The 24,393-nt window shown below is 47.8% G+C and overlaps 2 protein-coding genes across 2 annotated transcripts in view; one reads left to right on the plus strand and one right to left on the minus strand.

The window, feature by feature from the left end:
- The first annotated feature begins 347 nt into the window (after positions 1-347).
- Positions 348-12,762, plus strand: eif2b2 (eukaryotic translation initiation factor 2B, subunit 2 beta). The gene is made up of 8 exons (XM_041214531.1): positions 348-536; positions 2,443-2,563; positions 3,758-3,903; positions 4,146-4,309; positions 4,603-4,698; positions 4,993-5,130; positions 10,296-10,362; positions 12,582-12,762. Exons 1-8 carry the CDS (start codon positions 386-388, stop codon positions 12,737-12,739), a joined length of 1,041 nt encoding a protein of 346 aa, XP_041070465.1. The 5' UTR covers positions 348-385; the 3' UTR covers positions 12,740-12,762.
- Positions 12,763-13,363: 601 nt separating this feature from the next.
- The window catches only part of mlh3 (mutL homolog 3 (E. coli)), a 133,099-nt gene continuing 122,069 nt past the window's right edge, over positions 13,364-24,393 (minus strand). The window contains exons 10-14 of the mRNA XM_041214241.1: positions 20,985-21,008; positions 20,550-20,628; positions 17,364-17,515; positions 15,704-15,729; positions 13,364-13,888 (exon numbers count right to left, since the gene is read on the minus strand). Coding sequence (XP_041070175.1) covers positions 13,834-13,888; positions 15,704-15,729; positions 17,364-17,515; positions 20,550-20,628; positions 20,985-21,008 — 336 coding nt within the window. The 3' untranslated portion in view covers positions 13,364-13,833. The remainder of the gene's footprint in view (positions 13,889-15,703; positions 15,730-17,363; positions 17,516-20,549; positions 20,629-20,984; positions 21,009-24,393) is intronic.

The raw sequence follows: 24,393 nt of genomic DNA on the forward strand, positions 1-24,393 counted from the left end.
TTAGTTCTGTTGAAGAGTCATACGGACTCGAAACGTTAACCGTGTTCCTCTCTGCAGATGCTGCCAGACCTGCTGAGTTTTTCCAGGTGTTTTTATTTTTGTTTTGGATTTCCAGCATCCGCAGGATTTTGCTTTTATTTAAATTGGGGATAAACCCTGCAGGGCGATTGGGGAGGGTTAGGGTATAATTGGGGGGGAAGGGGTTAAGCGGGTTTAATTTGGCGGAGATGTGAGGGGGCGGGGCCGATCTGAGCAGGGGCGGGGGCGGGGGCGGGGCGTGGTGACGCTCTTTTCTGTCCCTCACCAACATGGCGGCTGTATTGTGCCCCTTGACCTCCAAGCAGCGGTTTCCGGTTCCGGTTCCGGGCGGCATTTCGGTTCCGCCATGCCGGCCGCCCAGCCTGAGGTGTCCGAGCGAGTGGCCGCTTTCCTCGGCCAGTTGGCCCGGGGGGAGCTGCGCCGATCCGGGGAGGTGGCGGCGGGGACGGCGGGGCTCCTGCGGCAGATCGTAGCCCACAGCCGGTGGAATAACGCAGGTACCGGGGTGGGGGCCACAATGGAGACGGTACATACCCCCTCCCCCCTGGAGAGGGTAAATACCCCCCTCCTGGAAAGGGTAAATACCCCCCCTCCCCCTGGAGAGGGTAAATACCCCCCTCCTGGAGAGGGTAAATACCCCCCCTCCCCCTGGAGAGGGTAAATACCCCCCTCCTGGAGAGGGTAAATACCCCCCCTCCCCCTGGAGAGGGTAAATACCCCCCTCCTGGAGAGGGTAAATACCCCCCCTCCCCCTGGAGAGGGTAAATACCCCCCTCCCCCTGGAGAGGGTAAATACCCTCCTCCTGGAGAGGGTAAATACCCCCCCTACTCCTGGAGAGGGTAAATACCCCCCTGGGCTGGAGAGGGTAAATACCCCCCCTCCTGGAGAGGGTAAATACCCCCCTGGCTGGAGAGGGTAAATACCCCCCCCTCGGCTGGAGAGGGTAAATAACCCCCTGGGCTGGAGAGGGTAAATACCCCCCCTCACCTGGAGAGGGTAAATACCCCCCCTCCTGGAAAGGGTAAATACCCCCCTCCTGGAGATGGTAAATACCCCCCCTCCTGGAGAGGGTAAATACCCCCCCTCCTGGAGAGGGTAAATACCCCCCTGGGCTGGAGAGGGTAAATACCCCCCTGGGCTGGAGAGGGTAAATACCCCCCCTCCCTGGAAAGGGTAAATAACCCCCCCTCCTCCTGGAGAGGGTAAATACCCCCTCCTCCTGGAGAGGGTAAATACCCCCTCCCCCCTGGAAAGGGTAAATAACCCCCCTGGGCTGGAGAGGGTAAATACCCCCCTCCCCCCTGGAAAGGGTAAATAACCCCCCTGGGCTGGAGAGGGTAAATACCCCCCCTCCCCCCGGAAAGGGTAAATAACCCCCCCTACTCCTGGAGAGGGTAAATACCCCCTCCTCCTGGAGAGGGTAAATACCCCCTCCTCCTGGAGAGGGTAAATACCCCCCCTCCCCCCTGGAAAGGGTAAATAACCCCCCTGGGCTGGAGAGGGTAAATACCCCCCCTCCTCCTGGAGAGGGTAAATACCCCCCCTCCTCCTGGAGAGGGTAAATACCCCCCCCTCCCCCTGGAGAGGGTAAATACCCACCCCTCCCCCTGGAGAGGGTAAATACCCACCCCTCCCCCCTGGAGAGGGTAAATAACCCCCCTGGGCTGGAGAGGGTAAATACCCCCTCCTCCTGGAGAGGGTAAATACCCCCCTACCCCTGGAGAAGGTAAATAACCCCCCTGGGCTGGAGAGGGTAAATACCCCACTCCTCCTGGAGAGGGTAAATAACTCCCCTGGGCTGGAGAGGGTAAATACCCCCTCCTGGAGAGGGTAAATCCCCCCCCCCGGGCTGGAGGGGGTAAATGCCCCCCCCCTCCCGGGCTGGAGCAGGTAAATGCCCCCTCCCGGGCTGGAGGGGGTAAATGCCCCCCCCCCCAACTCCCGGGCTGGAGGGGGTAAATGCCCCCCCCCCCCTGGGCTGGAGGGGGTAAATGCCCCCCCCCCCAACTCCCGGGCTGGAGGGGGTAAATGCCCCCCCCCCCTCCTGGGCTGGAGGGGGTAAATGCCCCCCCCCCCACCGGGGCTGGAGGGGGTAAATGCCCCCCCCCCCCCCCAGGGCTGGAGGGGGTAAATGCCCTCCCTCCCCCTCCTGGGCTGGAGGGGGTAAATGCCCCCCCCCCCCCCCCCAGGGCTGGAGGGGGTAAATGCCCTCCCTCCCCCCCCTGGGCTGGAGATGGGTATTCACCCCCGCCAGCCAGGTTGTGGATGGGTATTTATCCTCTTCCCTCGCTGGGTATTTACCCTCAGACCTGCGCTTTCATGCCCCAGCCCCACGGACCCGAGTGTTAACCCTGTTGGTGTTTCTGTGCGTCCAGCTAATGTGCTGTGTCTCACCTCTGCAGGGGAGTTACTGGATTTGATCCGAACAGAAGGCCGGAGAGTAATGACTGCCCAGCCCTCAGAGACCAGTGTGGGGAACATTATCCGACGAGTGATGAAGATCATTCGAGAGGAATATGGCCGGTGAGAGCAGTGAGCAATTCTTATAGAAATGGATGGAGTGGGTAACTTGGCATGGGGATGGGCCGCAGGGTGAAATATTGGACAGGAGAAACGAGACAAACAGAGGACAATGAGGGACAAATAATGCTAGAGTAAAGAATAGTTCAGAACTAGGTATCAGTGGGTAAATGTGAGGCAGTTTAAAATGGGTTTGGAATGTAAATGACATTAATAATGACATTAATAAGGCTGGTGAGCTGCAGGTGCAAGTCACCACCTGGGACTATGACATAGCCATATGCTAAAGCAAAATGCTGGCCTAACCCACAACCTCCACCATCTAGAAGGACAAAGGCAGCAGATAGATGGGGACACCACCACCTGGAAGTTCCCCTCCAAGTCACTCACCATCCTGACTGGGACTTATATTGCAGTTCCTTCACTGTTACTGGAAATCCTGGAACTCCCTCCCTAACAGCACTGTGGGTGTACCTGCACCACACGGACTGCAGCGGTTCAAGAAGGCAGCTCACCCCCACCTTCTCAAGGGCAGCTAGGGATGGGCAATAAATGCTGGCCCAGCCCGCGACGCGCACATCCCGTGGCTGATTTAGTAAAAATCTGTGGATGTTGAAAATCTGAAATAAAACAGAAAATGCTGGAAATACTCAGCAGGGGTCTAGCAGCATCAATGGAGAGAGAAACAGAGCTAATGTTTCAGGTTGATAAATCTTTCTCCACCTTGAGTGAGGTCACTGTTACCACTGATTCTTGGGAACTTAATATTCTTGACTACAAGGTATTCAAGAAAGAGAAGGAAAAATAAGAGGTGGTAATGGCAGAATTGATCAACGAAACTTATAACACTGGCGAGGGATGATATGGTTGAGAATCAAAGACAGAATCTGTTTGGTTTGAGTTAAGGAACAGTGAGGGAGACCCCACCATTCACTAGTTTCAAGTGACCACCTTATTTTATTTTGCAGATGGTGTGTTGTTGAGGGTGGTAGAAGCAAAAGTCCAGTAGTAACTTTCAAAAGGGAATTGAATAAATATGTCTATTTTTCAGAGCCGACATGATGAGCCCACAACTTTGTTTAGTACTGTAACATTTTCTGATTGTGAGAACTGAGTGGGGGGGTTTTATTGAGTAGAGCAGGGCCTGCTTTCGCTGCTGTTTGCATCCTGTCACTAATCTGTGTGAGTGTTTTGCAGGCTTCGAGGCTGCAGTGAGGAGACGGACCAGGATTCACTCCATAAACTGCTGACTTCGGGCAGTCAGAGTGAAGATTTCAGTGTGAGTTTCCCACTGCTCAGAACCAACGTCATTGAAGCAATTAACGAACTTCTGATGGAGCTCGGTAGGTTTAGTGGGGGTGGGGCAGTCTAGGGGGGGGGTACAAGAACTTGTTTGCATGTTTGGCAGAGGAGGAACGTCTGGTGGGGGTGTGCAGGGAGGAGCTGTAGGGGGTCAGGCTGGAGGAGCCACTGCTGAATGGATCAGGGTGGGGGATGTTGGTGGTGAGTGGGTGGTGCAGCCAGGGGTGTGGTGTCCCTTCAGTGTTAAGGGGTCTGTGTTAACTGCTTGCTCCTTGTTTGGCAGAGGGGACTATGTATAACATTGCGATACAGGCCCTGGAACACATCCACTCCAATGAGGTGATCATGACACTGGGCCGCTCCCCAACTGTTGAAGCTTTTCTCAAAGACGCAGCTCGAAAACGCAGCTTCCATGTAATTGTTGCTGAATGTGCTCCCTACTGCCAGGTGAGTGAGAACTGGTCAGAGTCAGAGATCGTGACATCCAGGAGGTGGGGGGGCAGAGAAGCAATTACTGAACAATATGGTTTATTTATGTAAGACACATTGTTCCCAATGTTCAGACTTCCCTCAGGGGCTCGCTGCTTTCCTCCCTCTACTGCACCTCCTCCTCTCTCCTCCAGATTCCCCCTCTCCTTTCTCTCCCCTTCAGGCCTTTCACACCACCCCCCCACCCCCCCTGGACCAAGGGGCCTGTGCAGCACACTGACCCCAGTCTGATTGTAGTTTCTGGGTTCCAGGGTCACGAGATGTCTGTCGCTTTGTCTGCAGCCGGGATTGAAACGACTGTCATTACTGATGCTGCCATCTTCGCTGTAATGTCCCGTGTAAATAAGGTAATGGACCCCGGTGGGATGGGGCTTGCATCTGCCGGAGTGCCCAGTGGGTTTGGAGCTGGGGGGGGCTGCTGTCTGTTTGCCTGTGAAGCCGTGGGTATGGGGGGCTGGTTTGAAAGGGACTTGGTATGTGCACAATGAGCGTGTGCCTGTCACTAAGCAGTAGGTGACACTGAAGGGTATGGAGGGTTGGTGAGGAGGTGGAAGGTATGTGTGTATGAGGGAGGGAGAGAGAGAATGAGTGCATATATATATGGGGTATCTTCCTGTACTGATCCGTTGCTGTTTCTGCAGGTGATCATTGGCACTAAGACCATCCTGGCTAATGGGGGTCTACGAGCAGTGAATGGAGCTCATACTCTCGCTCTCGCAGCAAGGCACCACTCCACACCTGTTATAGTCTGTGCTGCTATGTTTAAACTGTGCCCACAGGTAGGTAGTTGGCTCTAATCCAATAACATCTCTTCAGCTTTAAATTACCTGAAGAAAGAACTTGCATTTCAATATCACATCCTTAGGATATTCCAAAGCACTTCACAGCTAATGAGGTGCTCTAAGTGTAGTCACTGTTGTAAACACTCCTAGCGCGGGTACAGCACAGGGTTAGATACAGAGTAAATCTCCATCTACACTGTCCCCATCAAACACTCCCAGGACAGGTACAGCACGGGGTTAGATACAGAGTAAATCTCCATCTACACTGTCCCCATCAAACACTCCCAGGACAGGTACAGCACGGGGTTAGATACAGAGTAAATCTCCCTCTACACTGTCCCCATCAAACATTCCCAGGACAGATACAGCACGGGGTTAGATACAGAGTAAATCTCCCTCTACACTGTCCCCATCAAACATTCCCAGGACAGATACAGCACGGGGTTAGATACAGAGTAAATCTCCCTCTACACTGTCCCCATCAAACACTCCCAGGACAGGTACAGCACGGGGTTAGATACAGAGTAAAGCTCCCTCTACACTGTCCCCATCAAACACTCCCAGGACAGGTACAGCACGGGGTTAGATACAGAGTAAAGCTCTCTCTACACCGTCCCCATCAAACACTCCCAGGACAGGTACAGCACGGGGTTAGATACAGAGTAAAGCTCCCTCTACACTGTCCCCATCAAACACTCACAGGACAGGTACAGCACGGGGTTAGATACAGAGTAAATCTCCCTCTACACTGTCCCCATCAAACACTCCCAGGACAGGTACAGCACGAGGTTAGATACAGAGTAAATCTCCCTCTACACTGTCCCCATCAAACACTCACAGGACAGGTACAGCACGGGGTTAGATACAGAGTAAAGCTCCTTCTACACCGTCCCCATCAAACACTCTCAGGACAGGTACAGCACGGGGTCAGATACAGAGTAAATCTCCCTCTACACTGTCCCCATCAAACACTCACAGGACAGGTACAGCACGGGGTCAGATACAGAGTAAATCTCCCTCTACACTGTCCCCATCAAACACTCCCAGGACAGGTACAGCACAGGGTTAGATACAGAGTAAAGCTCCCTCTACACTGTCCCCATCAAACACTCCCAGGACAGGTACAGCACGGGGTTAGATACAGAGTAAATCTCCCTCTACACTGTCCCCATCAAACACTCCCAGGACAGGTACAGCATGGGGTTAGATACAGAGTAAATCTCCCTCTACACTGTCCCCATCAAACACTCCCAGGACAGGAACAGCACGGGGTTAGATACAGAGTAAAGCTCCCTCTACACTGTCCCCATCAAACACTCCCAGGACAGGTACAGCACGGGGTTAGATACAGAGTAAAGCTCCCTCTACTCTGTCTCAACAAACGCTCCCAGGACAGGTACAGCACGGGGTTAGATACAGAGTAAAGCTCCCTCTACACTGTCCCCATCAAACACTCCCAGGACAGGTACAGCACAGGGTTAGATACAGAGTAAAGCTCCCTCTACACTGTCCCCATCAAACACTCCCAGGACAGGTACAGCACGGGGTTAGATACAGAGTAAATCTCCATCTACACCGTCCCCATCAAACACTCCCAGGACAGGTACAGCACGGGGTTAGATACAGAGTAAAGCTCTCTCTACACTGTCCCCATCAAACACTCCCAGGACAGGTACAGCACGGGTTTGGATACAGAGTAAAGCACCCTCTACACTGTCCCCATCAAACACTCCCAGGACAGGTACAGCACGGGGTTAGATACAGAGTAAAGCTCTCTCTACACTGTCCCCATCAAACACTCCCAGGACAGGTACAGCACGGGTTTGGATACAGAGTAAAGCACCCTCTACACCGTCCACATCAAACACTCCCAGGACACATACAGCACGGGGTTAGATACAGAGTAAAGCTTCCTCTACACTGTCCCCATCAAACACTCCCAGGACAGGTACAGCATGGGGTTAGATACAGAGTAAATCTCCCTCTACACTGTCCCCATCAAACACTCCCAGGACAGGAACAGCACGGGGTTAGATACAGAGTAAAGCTCCCTCTACACTGTCCCCATCAAACACTCCCAGGACAGGTACAGCACGGGGTTAGATACAGAGTAAAGCTCCCTCTACACTGTCCCCATCAAACACTCCCAGGACAGGTACAGCACGGGGTTAGATACAAAGTAAATATCCCTCTACACTGTCCCCATCAAACACTCCCAGGACAGGTACAGCACAGGGTTAGATACAGAGTAAAGCTCCCTCTACACTGTCCCCATCAAACACTCCCAGGACAGGTACAGCACGGGGTTAGATACAGAGTAAATCTCCATCTACACCGTCCCCATCAAACACTCCCAGGACAGGTACAGCACGGGGTTAGATACAGAGTAAAGCTCTCTCTACACTGTCCCCATCAAACACTCCCAGGACAGGTACAGCACGGGTTTGGATACAGAGTAAAGCACCCTCTACACTGTCCCCATCAAACACTCCCAGGACAGGTACAGCACGGGGTTAGATACAGAGTAAAGCTCTCTCTACACTGTCCCCATCAAACACTCCCAGGACAGGTACAGCACGGGTTTGGATACAGAGTAAAGCACCCTCTACACCGTCCACATCAAACACTCCCAGGACACATACAGCACGGGGTTAGATACAGAGTAAAGCTTCCTCTACACTGTCCCCATCAAACATTCCCAGGACAGGTACAGAATGGTGTTAGATACAGAGTAAATCTCCCTCTACACTGTCCCCATCAGGCACTCCCAGGACAGGTACAGCACGGGGTTAGATACAGAGTAAATCTCCCTCTACACTGTCCCCATCAAACACTCCCAGGGCAGGTACAGCACGGGGTTAGATACAGAGTAAAGCTCCCTCTACACTGTCCCCATCAAACACTCCCAGGACAGGTACAGCACGGGGTTAGATACAGAGTAAAGCTACCTCTACACTGTCCCCATCAAACACTCCCAGGACAGGTACAGCACGGGGTTAGATACAGAGTAAATCTCCCTCTACACTGTCCCCATCAAACACTCCCAGGACAGGTACAGCACGGTGTTAGATACAGAGTAAAGCTCCCTCTACACTGTCCCCATCAAACACTCCCAGGACAGGTACAGCACGGGGTTAGATACAGAGTAAAGCTCCCTCTACACTGTCCCCATCAAACACTCCCAGGACAGGTACAGCATGGGGTTAGATACAGAGTAAAGCTCCCTCTACACTGTCCCCATCAAACACTCCCAGGACAGGTACAGCACGGGGTTAGATACAGAGTAAAGCTCCCTCTACACTGTCCCCATCAAACACTCCCAGGACAGGTACAGCATGGGGTTAGATACAGAGTAAAGCTCCCTCTACACTGTCGCCATCAAACGCCCCCAGGACAGGTACAGCACGGGGTTAGATACAGAGTAAAGCTCCCTCTACACTGTCCCTATCAAACACTCCCAGGGCAGGTACAGCACGGGGTTAGATACAGAGTAAAGCTCCCTCTACACTGTCCCCATCAAACACTCCCAGGACAGGTACAGCACGGGGTTAGATACAAAGTAAATATCCCTCTACACTGTCCCAATCAAACACGCCCTGGACAGGTACAGCACGGGGTTAGATACAGAGTAAAGCTCCCTCCACACTGTCCCCATCAAACACTCCCAGGACAGGTACAGCATGGGGTTAGATACAGAGTAAAGCTCCCTCTACACTGTCCCCATCAAACACTCCCAGGACAGGTACAGCACGGGGTTAGATACAGAGTAAAGCTCCCTCTACACTGTCCCCATCAAACACTCCCAGGACAGGTACAGCATGGGGTTAGATACAGAGTAAAGCTCCCTCTACACTGTCCCCATCAAACACTCCCAGGACAGGTACAGCACGGGGTTAGATACAGAGTAAAGCTCCCTCTACACTGTCCCCTTCAAACACTCCCAGGACAGGTACAGCACGGGGTTAGATACAGAGTAAAGCTCCCTCTACACTGTCCCCTTCAAACACTCCCAGGACAGGTACAGCACGGGGTTAGATACAGAGTAAAGCTCCCTCTACACTGTCCCCTTCAAACACTCCCAGGACAGGTACAGCACGGGGTTAGATACAGAGTAAAGCTCCCTCTACACTGTCCCCTTCAAACACTCCCAGGACAGGTACAGCACGGGGTTAGATACAGAGTAAAGCTCCCTCTACACTGTCCCCTTCAAACACTCCCAGGACAGGTACAGCACGGGGTTAGATACAGAGTAAAGCTCCCTCTACACCGTCCCCATCAAACACTCCCAGGACAGGTACAGCACGGGGTTAGATACAGAGTAAAGCTCCCTCTACACCGTCCCCATCAAACACTCCCAGGACAGGTACAGCACGGGGTTAGATACAGAGTAAAGCTCCCTCTACACTGTCCCCATCAAACACTCCCAGGACAGGTACAGCACGGGGTTAGATACAGAGTAAATCTCCCTCTACACTGTCCCCATCAAACACTCCCAGGACAGGTACAGCACGGGGTTAGATACAGAGTAAAGCTCCCTCTACACTGTCCCCATCAAACACTCCCAGGACAGGTACAGCACGGGGTTAGATACAGAGTAAATCTCCCTCTACACTGTCCCCATCAAACACTCCCAGGACAGGTACAGCACGGGGTTAGATACAGAGTAAAGCTCCCTCTACACTGTATCCTCAAATGATAAAAAAATTGAGCCCGCTGTTTGTGTAATGAGCTCTCTTGATCCCAGGCCAGGTGAATCCAGTCCTCTACATCTACAGGTCTGACAGCATCTGTGGAGAGAAAGACAGAGTTAACGTTTCGAGTCCGTATGACTCTTCTTCAGAACTAGCTTTACTCCTATGGACTCGAAATGTTAACTCTGTCTTTCTCTCCACAGATGCTGTTAGACCTGCTGAGTTTTTCCAGCAGTTTTTGTTTTTGTTTCAGATTTCCAGCATCCGCAGTATTTTGCTTTTATCTCTACATCTATGACTGGAAACTGTTGTCTCCTACCCCAATCAATTGGGCTCTTGAATTATTAATGATGAAATGTAACCAGTTGCTGATCTCCCAATCCTATGCTCCTGCCCTGATACAATATGGACAAGGATTTGGCTTCATTTGCTGCTTATTGTGCTTTTGTTAATCTGTTTCTTAATTTGTAGTTTCCCAATGAGGAGAACACATTTCACAAGTTTGTTTCACCGCAGGAGGTGCTCCCTTTCACAGAAGGTAGGTGTCCCTGGTCAGAGTTTGGTTCAGGGAGTAGTCTGTCTGCTCTCCTCTGTAGAGAATATCTGATCACTTATGAGAAAGCTGCAAATCCATTCACACCGTTAACACTTATGTGCTGGTTATGCCTGGAATGATCATGGATCAGTTCCTCTGTGTTGCAGTCATTTGTGGTCTGAAATGGACATCGCCTACAACACATTCTGCCTCAGCTGACAGAGTTGTGAAGCAGGTACTTCAGAAACCACACCCTGGCACAATGTGATCCAGTTGGTGATACAACAGTGTCCTGGGTTCCTGATTTCTACAGGGTTATGTGGGTTGAGAAGCCAAGGAGCATTCTGCCCCGTGGTTAAAACTCAGTGACCAGCTGAGTTTTTCCAGCATTTTCTGTTTTGATTTTAGATTTCCAATATGCACTTTATTTTGCTTTTATCTCACAGTGTGATATGTTCTGTAACAGAGGTACTCAGCTAGGGATTTGTGGGTTGTTTGCCCCAGCAGAAGTCACTCTTCCATTGAGAAGCTCAAAACATTTTGCAAGTTAGGTTGGACACCATTAGAAAGTTTCTGGAAACGTGTCTGTCGCTGTTCTATCTGGATAAGTTTCTTTGATTGTTTCCATTCATGGAGTGGCAGGGGGAAAGTGGGATGGAACAAAAGAGATTTCCCAGTTCCTCAAGCTGGAATAATCAGGATCTGATGTGATTGCTATGTTGTTCCCTACTGGACATGATGGGGTCTCCATACTCCCATCCTTTGAGTAAATACCACTGGCTATTTTTGAAGGGGTGTGGAGGAGAAAAGGGCAGAGAGGGACTTACTGCTGAAGGGTTTGTGGAGGTGAGCTCTGGGTCCTGTTTATGTCTCCATTTTCCTCCATTATTGGTGTGGATAATTGGAGCTGCTGGCTTTCACCGCTGTGTATAAGTTTGGTATTGAAATACTGTCACAGGGGGTCTCTGGACTAAGAGAGGAGGCGGGGACTAAAACAATGGAGAGAAACTGGGTCATATACTGATATGAAGTACACATTGTACAGGGGAAAAGGTCCTCGATTTTTTTATTCTTTCAAAGGGAGTGAGTGTAGCTGGCTGGGCCAGCGTTTATTGCCCATCCCTAGTGGCCCTTGAGCAGGTGGGGGTGAGCTGCCTTCTTGAGCCGCTGCAGTCCGTGTGGTGTAGGAACACCCACAGTGCTGTTAGGGAGGGAGTTCCAGGATTTTGACCCAGTGACAGTGAAGGAACGGCGATATATTTCCAAGTCAGGATGGTATGTAGCTTGGAGGGGATCTTGCAGGTGGTGGTGTTCCCATGCATCTGCTGCCCTTGTCCTTCTAGGTAGTGGAGGTTGTGGGTTTGGAGGGTAGATCGATGGAGCTTTGGCAAGTTGCCGCAGTGCATCTTGTAGATTGCTGCCACTGTGGGCCAGTGTGCACTATGCTGGAGGGGGTGAATGTTTAAGATGGTGGTTGGGGTACTGGTCAAGCAGGCTGCTTTGTCCTGGATGGTGTCCAGTGTCTTGACCTGCTCATTGTGGGAGGGAATCTGTAGATAGACCAGGGAGTAGGAATAAATAAATCATTATTGTCTGAGATTTTACCGAGCCCACTCATTGATTGGAAGAGAAAACAGTAGAACTGTGAAAATATGTATAGTCTGGTTACTAAGAACAGAAGTTTTGCTAGATCTAGCTATGAATAATGAAATAGATCAGGTTAGGGTTAGGATTTAAATGTGGGTGAGTTAATGGCCAAACTATAATCAATTTCAGCTCCAAATAGAATGGGAATGAATGACTAACGAAAAGCAAGTGCTGAAAAATTCCAGGGTGAACTGCTGTGGTTAGATGGATGGAGAAACGATACTGGGAGATTTTTTTTTGAAAAAAGAGACATGAGGAAAATCATTTTTACACAGCAAGCGGTTAGGATCTGAAATACATTGCCTGAGTGTGTTGGGGCAGATACATTTGAAACCTTTGATGAGAACAGAATAATTATCTGGAGAGAGAAAATTTGTAGGGCTATGGGGAAAAGGCGGATGAGTGGGACTAGGTGAGTTGTTCTTTTAGAGAGCTGGCCCGGACAGGCTGAGTGGGCTGTCTTTTGTGCTGTAACCATTCTATGATTCTCTCTCTCTTCTCCTTCCATCCCTGTGCCCGTCACCTCCAACCCAATCACTGTCAGTGACAGTCTAACTGTTGTTTCTTTCTTGCAGGTGAGATTCTGTGCAAAGTGAGCGCTCACTGCCCTGTGTTCGATTACGTTCCTCCAGAACTCATCACCCTGTTCATCTCCAACATTGGGGGAAATGCCCCTTCCTACATCTACCGGCTGATGAGTGAACTCTACAATCCTGATGACCATCACATATAAATTAATTAAACTCACTGAGAGCAGCTCATTGTTTCCATTGAATCAGACCACCTTCCCCTGCACATCATCTTCTCCAGCCAGGCAGCATCCTATGTGCATATATACACTCACCCCACAGATGCAGTAATCGAGCAGTCATTACTCAATAATGCTTCTGCCTCCACCCATGTAAACGACAGGTTACAAAACCAGGCCAGAAACAGAAAATGCTGGAAATACTCAGCGGGTCTGGCAGCAGCTCTGAAGAGAGAAACAGAATTAACCTTTCAATGACCTTACATTTCTAACTTTTCCAGTTCTGATGAAACAGGGTTTAAGGAGGCGGAGGGGAGGATGGAAGAAGAATAAAAGGGAAAATTTGTGATAAGGTGGAAGGCAGGAGAGATTAAATGATAAAAGGGAGTGATAATGGGATAAGCAAAGAAACAAAAGATGTATCCAGCGGAGGTGTAACAGGTACCTGCCATCCAAAAGGAAAAAACAGAAAAAAACAAAGACTGACCAAAACCAGCAAAGAAAAAGGAAACAAAAAGGGGACAGTGGTTACGATTGGAAATTGCTGAATTCAATATTGAGTGCAGAAGGCTGACCGGACCACTGTGTAACATGTCAGAATACCCAGCCTGCTCTTTCACATTTATTGGAATAAATAGTTAATAAGTAATCATGGTACATAAAACAAATAATGAGTCTCTGTGACAGCAACCGTCATACAGGTTTGTAAGATGTACTGGAAGCATTCCTGGGCACAGAGGGGGAGTCCTGCTCCCAAGTACTGTCGAACATCAGTGTAAATGGGCATTGTGCATGGTCAGTGCTCTTCAACAGCCATCCAGACTGCAGAGACCGACGCCAAATTATTGATATGGACGACACTGCTCCTTCCCACTCAATCCATCAGGCAGAGGCTGCACGCTCCTGGCTGCAAGGGGAGGTTATGATGGGGCTTTATCCATTCCACATCTGTACAGGAAACTGAGTGCACACATGATCAAGTGATAGCACAGCACCGGTCATCTCAAGAAGTACAGATAAAGATCCTATCTCTCCAGAGATCTGTATTATCACCGCAGCCAATTAAACACTTTCACTGTTCAGCCGCACTTGACACAGCTTGTGCAGTTTCTGTAAATTTGGTCTACGATGAATCTAGGGATCAGAATAAACATGAAAATATAACCATCTAGAGGCTGAATCTAATCAAGAGATTCAAGTGGGTTTATATATAACTATCATCAGAAATGAGGAACAGACTGGAATCTAATTGGGTGTGTTTATATACAGACACACTATAACAGATCACACTATATACACATCACTTTTCCCTGGCACAGGAAGGAAGGAGAGGGAAAACTAGGACACTTGGATATTAGCTTGACATTAGTAACAGAGAAAATGCTAGAATCTAAATGTAAACCCATTGTTTTAAGAAAGGAGAGAGAAAGAAAACGGAGCTAGAGACCTGTTAGCCTGACATCAATAGTACGGAAAATGCTAGAATCTGTGATAAAGGATGTGATAACTGAACACTTAGAACATAATGGTAGGACTGAACAGTGTCAACATGGATTATGGAAGGGAAGTCATGTTTGACAAACCTGTTGGAAATTTTTTGAGGATGTAACTAGCAGAATAGATGAACCAGTGCATGTGGTGTGTTTGGATTTGCAGAAGGCTTTCAATAAGATCCCACACAGGTTAGTAAACAAAATTGAGTGTGTATGAGACTGGGGAGAAATATACTGGTATGGATTGAGAATTGGTTAATGGACAGTAAAGAGACAGTAGGAATAAATGGGTCATTCTCAAGTTGGCAGGCTGTTACTAGTGGGGTACAACAAGGATCCGTGCTTGGGCCCCAGCTATTTACAATCTATATCAATGATTTGAATGTGGGATCAAATATAACATTCCAAGTTTGTCAAGGGCACAAAACTTGGTGGGAACGAGAGTTGTGAGGAGGATGCAAAGAGGCTTTAGGGAATTTAGACTGGCTAAGTGAGTGGGCAAGAACATGGCAGATGGAATATAATGTGAAAAAAATGTGGTTTCCACTTTGGTCGGAAAAACAAATAGAGTTTTTTTAAATGAAATGTTGGGAAGTGTTGAAGTCCAAAGGGACCTGGGTGTCCTTGTTCATGAGTCACTAAAAGCTAACATGTTGGTGCAGCAAGCAATTAGAATGGCAAATGGTATGTTGACCTTTATTGCAAGAGGATTTGAGTACAGGACTAAAGATGTCCTGCTGCAATTGTATAGAGTCTTGAGACCACACCTGGAGTATTGTGTACAGTTTTAGTCTCCATAGAGGGACTGCAGCCAAGGTTCACCAGACTGGTTGCTGGGATTATCCTATGAGGAGAGATTGAGGGGACTGGGCCTGTATTCTCTAGATTTTCGAAGAATGAGGGGTGATTTCATTTAAACATACAAAATTCTTATAGGGCTTGAGAGGGTAGATGCAGGAAGGATGTTTCCCCTGACTGGGGAATCTGAATAAGGGGACACAGTCTTAGAATAAGGGGTGGCCATTCAGGACTGAGATGAGGAGGAATTTCTTCATTCATGGGGGGGTTATTTTTTTTGGACTGGAGGCTGTCATTGAGTATGTTCAAGACAGAGATCAATAGATTTCTAGATAGTAAAGATATCAAGGGAGATGGGGATAGTGCAGGAAAATGGTGTTGAGTTAGATGATCAGCCAAAGCCTAACTGAATGGCTGAGCAGGCTTGATGGGTAAAATAGTCTGCTCCTGCTTCTATTTCCTATACTCCTAGAGACTTGGTAACAGGACACCTATCATTGAATAGTACTGCACACACAGCCCATCAAGTCTGCCCCTTAAACTGATGCAGTAATGATGATGAGCATAGGTCAATCACAATGAGCTGTGGCTATATAATTACAATATTGTGAGGGACAATCAACATGGTTTTATGAAAGGGAAATCATGTTTGACTAACCTGTTAAGAGTATATCGAGGATGTAACTACCAGGGTAGATAGGCAGAAACTGATTTTCAATAAACAGATCTCTAATATGCAGACCCATGTAGGGCAGCTGGAGATGGCAGACACAGTCTGTTCACTTGCTGGAAATTGAAATCCAAGCCAGAATAGATCAAGTTTTCAGCAACTTGGAACACCTTGAAATACTGATAAGCAAACAGCCTCCAAACTGATTGCAGAACGCCACACAGAAACAGATAAACGGTTGTGACACAGGATTAGATTAGGACTGATTCTGTGTAACTGTTGCACTGGAGGGGGTGCAGACGAGATTCATCAGGATGTTGCCTGGGCTGAGACATTTAAGTTATGAAGAGAGGTTGGATAGACTTGGGTTTTTGTTGGAGCAGAGAAGAGGGGCGACCTGATCAAGGTGTACAAGATTATGAGGGGCATGGACAGGGTGGATAGGGAGCAGCTGTTCCCCTTAGTTGAAGGGTCACTCACGAGGGGACATAAGTTCAAGGTGAGGGGCAGGAGGTTTAGGGGGGATGTGAGGAAAAACCTTTTACCCAGAGGGTGGTGATGGTCTGGAATGCGCTGCCTGGGAGGGTGGTGGAGGTGGGTTGCCTCACATCCTTTAAAAAGTACCTGGATGAGCACTTGGCACGTCATAACATTCAAGGCTATGGGCCAAGTGCTGGTAAATGGGATTAGGTAGGTAGGTCAGGTGTTTCTCATGTGTCAGTGCAGACTCGATGGGCCGAATGGCCTCTTCTGCACTGTGTGATTCTGAGATTGACAGAGTAGATGCTGAGAGGCTGTTTCTCCTGGCTGGAGACTCTAGAACTAAGAGTCATGATAAGGGAGCAGCCATTTAGAACTGAGATGAGGAGACATTTCTTCAGAGGACTGTATTTTGTAGAATTCTTTACTCCAGAAAGCTCCGGATGCTCAGTAATGAGTATATTCAAGATGAGGTTGATAGATTATTGAGCATGAAAGGAATTAATGGGATAAGGGGATAATGTGGGAAACTAGTTGATGTAGAAGATTAGCTCTGACAGAGCAGTCTCGAGGGGCCATATGGCCTTTCTTGGCTACTATTTCTTTACTCCTTACATACACAACACTGTGTACATGTTAAATACTGTATACGCAACACAATATACAGGACATATACAATACACTTTTTTAACCATTCATGGGATGTGGGCTTCGCTGGCTAGGCCAGCATTTATTGCCCATCCCTAGTTGCCCTTGAGAAGGTGGTGCTGAGCTGCCTTCTTGAACCGCTGCAGTCCATGTGGTGTAGGTACACCCACAGTGCTGTTAGGGAGGGAGTTCCAGGATTTTGACCCAGTGGCAGTGAAGGAACGGCGATATATTTCCAAGTCAGGATGGTGAGTGACTTGGTGTAAAACTCGTGGGTGGTGGTGTTCCCAGGTGTTTGCTGCCCTTGTCCTTTTAGGTGCTAGAGGTTGCGGGTTTGGAAGGTGCTGTCACAGGAGCTTTGGCGAGTTGGCTGCAGTGCCGTTATACACTGCAGCCACCGTGCACTGGTGGTAGTGGGAGGGGTGGGGGAAATAAATGTTAAAGATGGTGCATGTTACATTTCCACTCTGTTTTGCTTACACACGCACAGTATAGAATGTAGAGCTCCTGATCCTCATACCTTTTTTTCCATCTCCAGGTGATCCAGGTCTACCAGGGGTAGGATGGAGGGTCTTCCGTGAGCACACTGAAATGGCAGGTCACAGCTAGCGAGAGATTCCATTAGGCTTCTACATTCTTCTACACTCAGTCCATCACCAAATTTCACAGCACCTGTCAACATTCCATGACAGACAATAGTTAGACAGTGAGCATTTACAGTAACAGCTAAGTATATCAACAGCCCAACATTATTGGGGCCACATGGACATTATTGTAGTTTCTCGTGAGCACTCTACTGTCCTATTGCTCAGCTTCATCACCAAGATCGTCAACTTCCACCTCCCATCTTTGCCCCTGCCTCAACTTGTCTCCTGCTGAAACCCTCATTCATGCCTTTACTACTTCCAGACTAGATGATTCGAATGCACTCCTAGATGGCATCGTGCATTGTACCCTCAGGGGAAGAACAGTGCCAGAGTGAACTGAGAGGAAGACAATGCCAGTGTAAATGGGAGCATGGGACGGTGGGTGGGGGAAACTCTAATCGCCATTCCTTTATTATTCCTGGTTCGAAATGCTGCAATTTCCTCCCAAACTGCCCTGTGGGAGCACCTTCACTGCATGGACAGAACATATGAATTAGGAATAAGCCTGCTCTGCCATTCAATAAGATCGTGGCTGATCTGATTGTAACCTCAACCCCACATTCCTTCCCACCCCCAATAATCTTTCATCCCCTCGTTAATCAAGAATCTATCAAAGCTCTGCTTTAAAAATATTCAACGACTCTGTTTCCACCGCCTTTTGAGGGAGGGAGTTCCAAAGATTCTCAACCCTCAGAAAAAGTTTCTCCTCATCTCTGTCCTAAATGGGCAACCCCTTATTTTTAAACAGTGGCCATTAGTACTAGATTCTCCCACAAGAGGAAACATCCTCTCCACATCCACCCTGTCAAGACCTATCAGGATCCTATATGTTTCAACAAGTCACCTCTTACTCTTCTAAACTCCAACAGATACAAGCCTAATCTGTCCAAACTTTCCTTATAAGACAAACCACCCATTCCTGGTATTAGTCTAATAAACCTCTCTGAATTGCTTCTAACCTATTTACATCCTTCCTTAAATAAGAAGACCAATACTGTACACAGTACTCCAGATATGGTCTCACCAGTGTCCTGTACAACCTCCCTACTCATTCAATTCCCCTCACAATAAATGGTAACATTCTATTAGCTTTCCTAATTACTTACTGACTGGAGTGGTTCAAGGCGGCCGCTCACCACCAACTTCCCAAGGAGAATTAGGAAATAAATGCTGGCCTTGTCAAATGACATTCACATCCCAAGAACAAAAATTAAATAAAAAGTTTATTTTTATATTATGAAGATGTGTTACATAAAATATATTCCTTTATAATGTCATCAGCTGGACATGCATATTGAAATTTTGAAAAGAATACTTTTCCTAAACAAAGGACACTGGCCTACAACAACAATTATGTTGCATTTGCAAAGGACACAAGCTGCTTTATGAAGACACTGAGCTATAAACAGTTAAATATATATTAAATCAGCAAAATCAGCTCCCTTTTAAATTCAAATTCTGTAATAACCAACTCAGGAGTGGGCCAGAGAGGAGTCAGTTCACCCCTACCAATCTATTGTAACAATATCCATTCACAGGATGAAGTAGTGATCATTTTAATGTTATTTATTTTGCAATTTCTCAATACCTTTTTTCAAAAAAAAATCTCCCGTTGTCATTTGATAATTCTGAGCCCCAATTTCTCCATCCATCTAACCACAGCAGCTCACCCCTGGAATTTTTCAGCACTTGCTTTTCGTTAGTCATTCATTCCCATTCTATTTGGAGCTGAAATTGATTATAGTTTGGCCATTAACCCAACCACATTTAAATCCTAACCCTAACCTGATCTATTTCATTATTCATAGCTAGATCTAGCAATACCTCTCCTCTTAGTAATCAGACTATGCATATTTTCACAGTCTACTCTCTTCCAATCAATGAGTGAGCTCAGTAAAATCTCAGACAGTAATGATTTATTTATTCCTACTCTATTCCCTGGTCCATTTACAGATTCTCTCTCACAATTATCGGGTGTGCAGTACATCTCCACAAACTAAATAATCCCTTATATTTGATCCCTGTGTTGACTCTGCCTGAGTCAGTTTGTTGAGTAGACCTGTACTCTCTCGAGCAGTTTTTCTCTCTTTATCACTGCTCCTCCTTCTCTTTTAACCATTCCGCTGAACCAACATCTTAATTCCCCTCCTAACCAGTTTACTGCCAAGCTTATGCATATATTCTTATGCATATAAAAAGGGAGCAGTTGGTTAGACCACACTCTATTCTGAACATTTCTGGTCTCCATATTATAAAAACGATATAGAAATGTTGGGTAAGTGCAAAAAAAGATTCAATAGAATGTTCCCTGAACTGAGAGGTAACCTTATAGAGTCTTTAAGATTATGAAAAGGTTTGATACAGTAGAAAAATAAAATGATTCCACTTTTGGGAGAATCCAAAACAGGGGGGCCATAAAAATAATATAGTCACTAATAAATCCAATAGGAATTCTGGAGAAAACTCTTTACTCAGGTAGTGCTGAGAATGTGAAGCTCGTTACCACAGGGAATAGCTGAGGTGAACAGTATTAAAGGAGAAAAAAAATAAAAACAAAAAAACTGCGGATGCTGGAAATCCAAAACAAAAACAGAATTACCTGGAAAAACTCAGCAGGAAAAACTTACCTGGAAAAACTTGAGTGTCACTCAAGTTCTGTCGAAGGGTCATGAGGACTCGAAACGTCAACTCTTTTCTTCTCCGCCGATGCTGCCAGACCTGCTGAGTTTTTCCAGGTAATTCTGTTTTAGTATTAAAGGAGAAGTTGGATAAACACGAGGGAGAAAGGAATTTTAAAAAAGACTTGCATTTATACAGTGACTGCTTTACATCCAGTGAAATACCTTTCTGAAGTGTAGTCACTGTTGTAATGTTGCAAACAATATAGAAGGCTGTGCTGATGGGATTAGGTGGTCAAGGGCAGGAGGAGGCTCATATGGAACAGGAACACCAGCATGGACCAGTTAGGCTACATGGGCTGTTTCTGTGCTGAAGTCTTAAATGCAGTTTCTGCAGGTCCATTTCCCAGAGCAGCTAGTTTCAAACTTGTCTGGACTCACCATGACAGGCCTGTGAGGACAGCACCTTCAGCACCGTACGTGACAACATGCCATGGAATCCTCCTGTTGACTGAAGCACCTGTAGGGGTGGGTAGAAACCAGAGTCAGGTTAACTGTTAGTGAAACACAGCTGGGTTAATGTTGGGGGAAATCCCAGGTGACCTATAAACACAAACCCATCCCCAACCCCCACACTCCCACCAACCACAGTGGCATCCGCAACATTCGCTACAATAAACAGCTGTTCTCCCAGTGGGACACGGACCTACTCCCACCACACCCTCAGCCGCACCCCCACCCTTACTGGGACTGCGCCCCCTCCCCTCCTTACTGGGACTGCTCCCCCACCCCACACCCTTCCCGGGACTAGCCCACCTGCTCCTGTAACTCATATGCTCTCTTCAACCAAGGTGACCTCAAATTTTGAGCACTCACCTCTAACTGTTCTTGAAGAAACTCCTGCAAATGTAAAAACTTGAATTAGAGAAGAAACTGTGGCTCAGAAAGGATGCAGCATGCAGCAAACACAGGACATCGCTAGTGTGCCAAAACCAAACACCTCCCCCCTCCAAACACAGTGATGGATACACCCCGAACCCCTAGCAATCGATATATCCTGAATCCCCGCAATTATCAAAACACCTCGAAGCCCCACAATGATCGATTCACCCCGAATTCTCGGTGATCAATTCACCCCACACTCCCAGTGATCGATTCACCCTGAACTTCATCCCGAACCTCCAATGTGACCGATTCACCCTGAAATCCCCACAGTGACCGATTCACCCTGAAATCCCCACAGTGACCGATTCACCCTGAAATCCCCACAGTGACCGATTCACCCTGAAATCCCCACAGTGACCGATTCACCCTGAAATCCCCACAGTGATCGATTCACCCTGAAATCCCCACAGTGATCGATTCACCCTGAAATCCCCACAGTGATCGATTCACCCTGAAATCCCCACAGTGACCGATTCACCCTGAAATCCCCACAGTGACCGATTCACCCTGAATTCCCCACAGTGACCGATTCACCCTGAAATCCCCACAGTGACCGATTCACCCTGAAATCCCCACAGTGATCGATTCACCCTGAAATCCCCACAGTGATCGATTCACCCTGAAATCCCCACAGTGACCGATTCACCCTGAAATCCCCACAGTGACCGATTCACCCTGAAATCCCCACAGTGATTGATACATCCCAAATCTTGGGATGCACAGGGCTATGCCTCAGGATGATTCAATGCCTGTCGGTCTGTAGTACAGCTATGTTTTCAGGAGAATAGACTTGTAACATTCAGGATTGGTGTCTCAATCGATGCTCAGACACTGGCCTTTGGAGTTTGTTAAGAAATGTAAATTTATTTGAAATGCAAACTGGATCGTAACATAAATTGGGGGTTCGTCTGGTATCTCGAATCCATAGAGAAATATGAGTGCTGGACTTTGCATTTACCACCAGATTGTGAACCCAAGCCTGCTCTAGAGCTAGGTCCCAACGAGGTGTGTGTCTTGGCACTGTTGGATGGTGTGGGTAAGCGCTTTGATGGATCTTCCAGGCTGCTTGTTTCCAGCTCTTCACTGGAGGAGATGTGCTCTCCGTTGGAGGTGAGGACCTTGATGGAGCTGAGGGACTGACTGGCTGAAGTTGTTGGTGCTTGGCAGAGCTCCCTCTGAACCAAAATAAAGATAATTGGTGCATGGCAGCAAAGTCAAAAGCAGGAGAGAGAGCACTCGCATTTGCATCGACAAGGGGATGGTATGGTGCAAGATCCTCACATGGGTGTTTGCCGCCGAACTCACAATCACCGCAGGCATGGTCCACGTCTTCACCGGTCAGCGTGATGGCATGCTCCTCAAAGTCAGTGAGGGGCCTAACGCGGACCACTCCAGCCCTGGTCTGGGACCTCTCCCTGCTGTTGTCAGGCAGCTTCCCTTGCATGAAAACAGGAAAGAGTGTGAGCAGGACGCATGGCACTGTGCGGAATGTTTGTGTGGTGAGTGAATCCATGGACGGGATAAGGACACGAGCCCCAGAGGATATGAGCCTGATGGAGATGTGAGGGTTTGTGTGAGAGTTAGTGGTGTCGTCCCTTGAGGTGTGAGATCCCTGTGGATATGTGATGGGTTTGTGAATGTGTGAGTTAAGAGTGATGAGAAAAGTGACTACCCTGGTGGAATGGATGAGACCATTCATCCTCTTCTTGCACTGGATGTTTGTCCTCTTTTGCAGGACGTTGGTGCTGACCAACTGCTGCCACTGCCTCCCATGCTCGACTGGGAACCATGCTTGCTAGTCTTTGCCCAGAGCAGGGTAGAGGACTTCACGGCGGGTCTCCACTGCATCCAGAAGGCGATCGAGGAAGGTGTCGCTAAACCTGTGAGTGGCATGCTTCCTCCATTTAGCAGCCATCAGTTCCCAGCAACTTCCTTTGCCTTGAAGAGTGTTACCTCTGTGCAAGGGTGGCCTTTAAATATGGCGCCTGGTTTACTGAATGCCTGAGGTAACAGCAGGATGGGTGAATCAGAGGCCAGCAGTCTGGCGTGGTTCCCAGGAATGCATAATTCATGATGTGGGAATGGGATGATATGGCATGAAAAACAGCCATTGCAGCCAGTGGGTAAAATGTTCTTTTCCTCACCCGCTACCACACTTAGCGGAAATCTGGGACGATTCCGCCCTCTATCTTTTAATAATTTAAACCAATTGAAACTTTGATTTGGAGAGAAGAAGGCTAAAAGGAAACTTGATAGAAGTTTACAAAATCATGAGGGCTCTGGACAGAGTAGATAGGGAGAAACTGTTCCCACTCATAAATGGTTTGAGGACCAGAGGGCACAGTTTTTAAGTGTTTTGCAAAAGAAGCAAATGTGAGGTGAGAAAAAACTTTTTCACACAGCGGGTAGTTAGGGTTTGGAATGCACGGCCTGGAAGTGTGGTGAGGCAGGTTCGATTGAGGCATTCAAGAGGGCATTGGATGATTACTTAAATAGAAACAATGTGCAGGGCTATGGGGAAAAGGTAGAAGATTGGTACTAAGTTAAAATGCTCAGAGAGCCAGTGCAGATACGATGGGCTGAATGGCCTCCTTCTAGACGTAACAATTCTGTGATTGATTTAGATAGAGAAAAACAAACCCTGAACTTGGGAAAGAAAGATAAATTCAAAAGCTTGAACTTGAACTCCAGGGAGAGAAGTTAGCAAGGAAAGAGAAAAGGAAAGAAACAGAGAGTTTCAAAGAGAGAGAGACGGACTGGCTAAAGAAAAGCTTAGATAACGGGGGTGAAAGGTCAGATAGTATAGTTCGGATGATGAGCTGAGTGCACTCCAAGCTTAGATATAATGAAGAACCTTTACCTAGTGCCTAAATGTACTGAGGACAGAGTTGAGAGATATTTCATCTCCTTTGAAAAGGTGGTTACAAAGTTGTAGTGGCCAAAGACACAGGGATTCTCATTTTGCAGTGTTTTGGTTAGAAAAGCTATGGGTGTGTAGAATGCTTGGCAGAACAACCCCAGATTGTGAGACATTTAAAACTGCGTACATATGCTTGAGTGACAAGCTCATATGCATTATCGGTTGCAATTTCGGACTTTAAAGAAAAGACCAAATTAAATGCTCGTCGAATTTGCAAGGGAGAAAGAAATGTTGTGGGGTTAGTGGTTTCAGGCACTGAAACTTGAACAGAATTTTGAAACAGCAGCTGATAGCTATCTGCTGACATCAGGTGGCATTGGAGAGAGTACAGAGGAGATTCACAAGAATGATTCAAGAGATAAAGAACTGTAGCCACGAGGACAGATTGGAAAAGTTGGGACTGTTTTCCTTGGAGAAAAG

The sequence above is a fragment of the Carcharodon carcharias genome, chromosome 20, assembly GCF_017639515.1.
Source record: "Carcharodon carcharias isolate sCarCar2 chromosome 20, sCarCar2.pri, whole genome shotgun sequence".
In the NCBI taxonomy this organism is placed as follows: Eukaryota; Metazoa; Chordata; class Chondrichthyes; order Lamniformes; family Lamnidae; genus Carcharodon; species Carcharodon carcharias.

Excerpts from the sequence above, each read along its gene's own strand:
- eif2b2 (XM_041214531.1), top strand. The coding sequence starts at position 386 with ATGCCGGCCGCCCAGCCTGAGGTGTCCGAGCGAGTGGCCGCTTTCCTC. Across the intron at positions 3,904-4,145 it reads CGAACTTCTGATGGAGCTCG|AGGGGACTATGTATAACATT; the intron begins GTAGGTTTAGTG and ends CTTGTTTGGCAG. Across the intron at positions 4,310-4,602 it reads AATGTGCTCCCTACTGCCAG|GGTCACGAGATGTCTGTCGC; the intron begins GTGAGTGAGAAC and ends TCTGGGTTCCAG.